Source organism: Galeopterus variegatus, unplaced genomic scaffold (genome assembly GCF_000696425.1).
Source record: "Galeopterus variegatus unplaced genomic scaffold, G_variegatus-3.0.2 Scaffold16121, whole genome shotgun sequence".
In the NCBI taxonomy this organism is placed as follows: domain Eukaryota; kingdom Metazoa; phylum Chordata; class Mammalia; order Dermoptera; family Cynocephalidae; genus Galeopterus; species Galeopterus variegatus.
This window is the reverse complement of record NW_007742232.1, coordinates 1,030-2,521: the sequence shown is the minus strand read 5'-3', so window position 1 is coordinate 2,521 and position 1,492 is coordinate 1,030. Positions and strand designations below refer to the sequence as shown.

At 40.3% G+C, this 1,492-nt stretch overlaps 1 protein-coding gene across 1 annotated transcript in view; it reads left to right on the top strand.

Annotated features, from left to right (window-relative positions):
* DRAM1 (DNA-damage regulated autophagy modulator 1) overlaps positions 1-769 on the top strand; it is a gene marked incomplete at both ends in the record, with an annotated part of 20,658 nt that extends 19,889 nt beyond the window's left edge. The window contains one exon of the mRNA XM_008564013.1: positions 711-769. Coding sequence (XP_008562235.1) covers positions 711-769 — 59 coding nt within the window. The remainder of the gene's footprint in view (positions 1-710) is intronic.
* Positions 770-1,492: the final 723 nt, after the last annotated feature.

Genomic DNA, 1,492 nt, shown 5'->3' with positions numbered 1-1,492 from the left:
TCTTTGGGCCAGGGAGGAAAGGCTCCACTTATACCCAATCACCCAACAAAAATCTGTTTTTTAAAGATAATAGTTTGGGCCGACCCCGTGGCGCACTCGGGAGAGTGCGGCCCTGGGAGCGCAGTGCCGCTCCCGCTGCGAGTTCGGATCCTATATAGGAATGGCCGGTGCACTCACTGGCTGAGCGTGGTGTGGGCGACACCACACCAAGGGTTGCGATCCCCTTACCGGTCACAAAAAAGACAAAAAAATAAATAAATAAATAAAAAATAAAGATAATAGTTTGAATTTCTGTAGCTTGTTTTTTTGCATATAAAATGTTAAATTTTTGTTTAAGCTGTACCTTGAAAATAGTATTTTAGAAAAAAAGTATTTTTATTCAGTAGCAAGTACTCAAATTAAAACAGCCTAAGTGGGAACACCTAGAAAGGTGCAGGGTTGAGCAGAATGCAGGTTCAGATGAAAATTTTACTATGTGTAACAAAAAGTATTGCTAGGGAATGTATTTTCACGTTATAACTTAACTGCTTTCATAATTGAATTTAAGGTTTGAGATTCTAAAACACTAATATAACTGGTTTGACTGTAAAAATGTTGGTATTAACATTCTAACACTGCGTAATGATTATATTATTAGTAGAATAATCTAGTTTTAACATTAAAGGATCTGCTTTCTGCTGTAGTTTCCTTAATAATTTCCCTTTTTTTAGTGATTGCCTGTGCTTCCCTAATTTCTATAACCAAGCTGGAGTGGAATCCGAAAGAAAAGGTAACGTTCAAGTTGTTGTCTGTATGACCCCTGAGATTGGTTATTGCCATCACGATGTTTATATGAGACTGTGGTGGGGCGAAGCCTAGGAAGGATCACTGTCATATATTTTTCAGAACAAATTGCAAAATGTGGAGTAAATGTGGCCTATAATCAATGTACTGTCCAATTATTTGGCAATGTGTGTAGTGATTACCTGTCAGGATAAACCCAAATGGTTCCTGGAATTATTTTCAAAAATTTGAATTCCTAATTTCTTTCTTAAACACTTCAACCATCTATGCTTATTAAAAGAGTTTGGACATTTAAGGGTAGGGCGACAGTGTGAATTCAGATGTATGGAGGCCAGAGGAGGTGGGTCGTGTTAAGTAGAAGGGACAAGACCAGCTCCAGTGTAGTGGATAGTTCGTTTCAGGATACAGTGAGAAGTAAATGTAGTCACGGATAACTTTGCAAGGGAGTAGTGGCTTTAAGAGGCAGGCAAAGAGGTTCATACTTGACTTAGATGACCGCAGTCTTTTGAAGACTTTTGGACAGGGAAGAAAATTGAAAGTGTGATTAGGGGCCGGCCCGTGGCTCACTCGGGAGAGTGCGGTGCTGATAACACCAAGGCTGCGGGTTCGGATCCTATATAGGGATGGCCGGTTCGCTCACTGGCTGAGTGTGGTGCTGACAACACCAAGTCAAGGGTTAAGATCCCCTTACCGGTCATCTTTTTTTAAA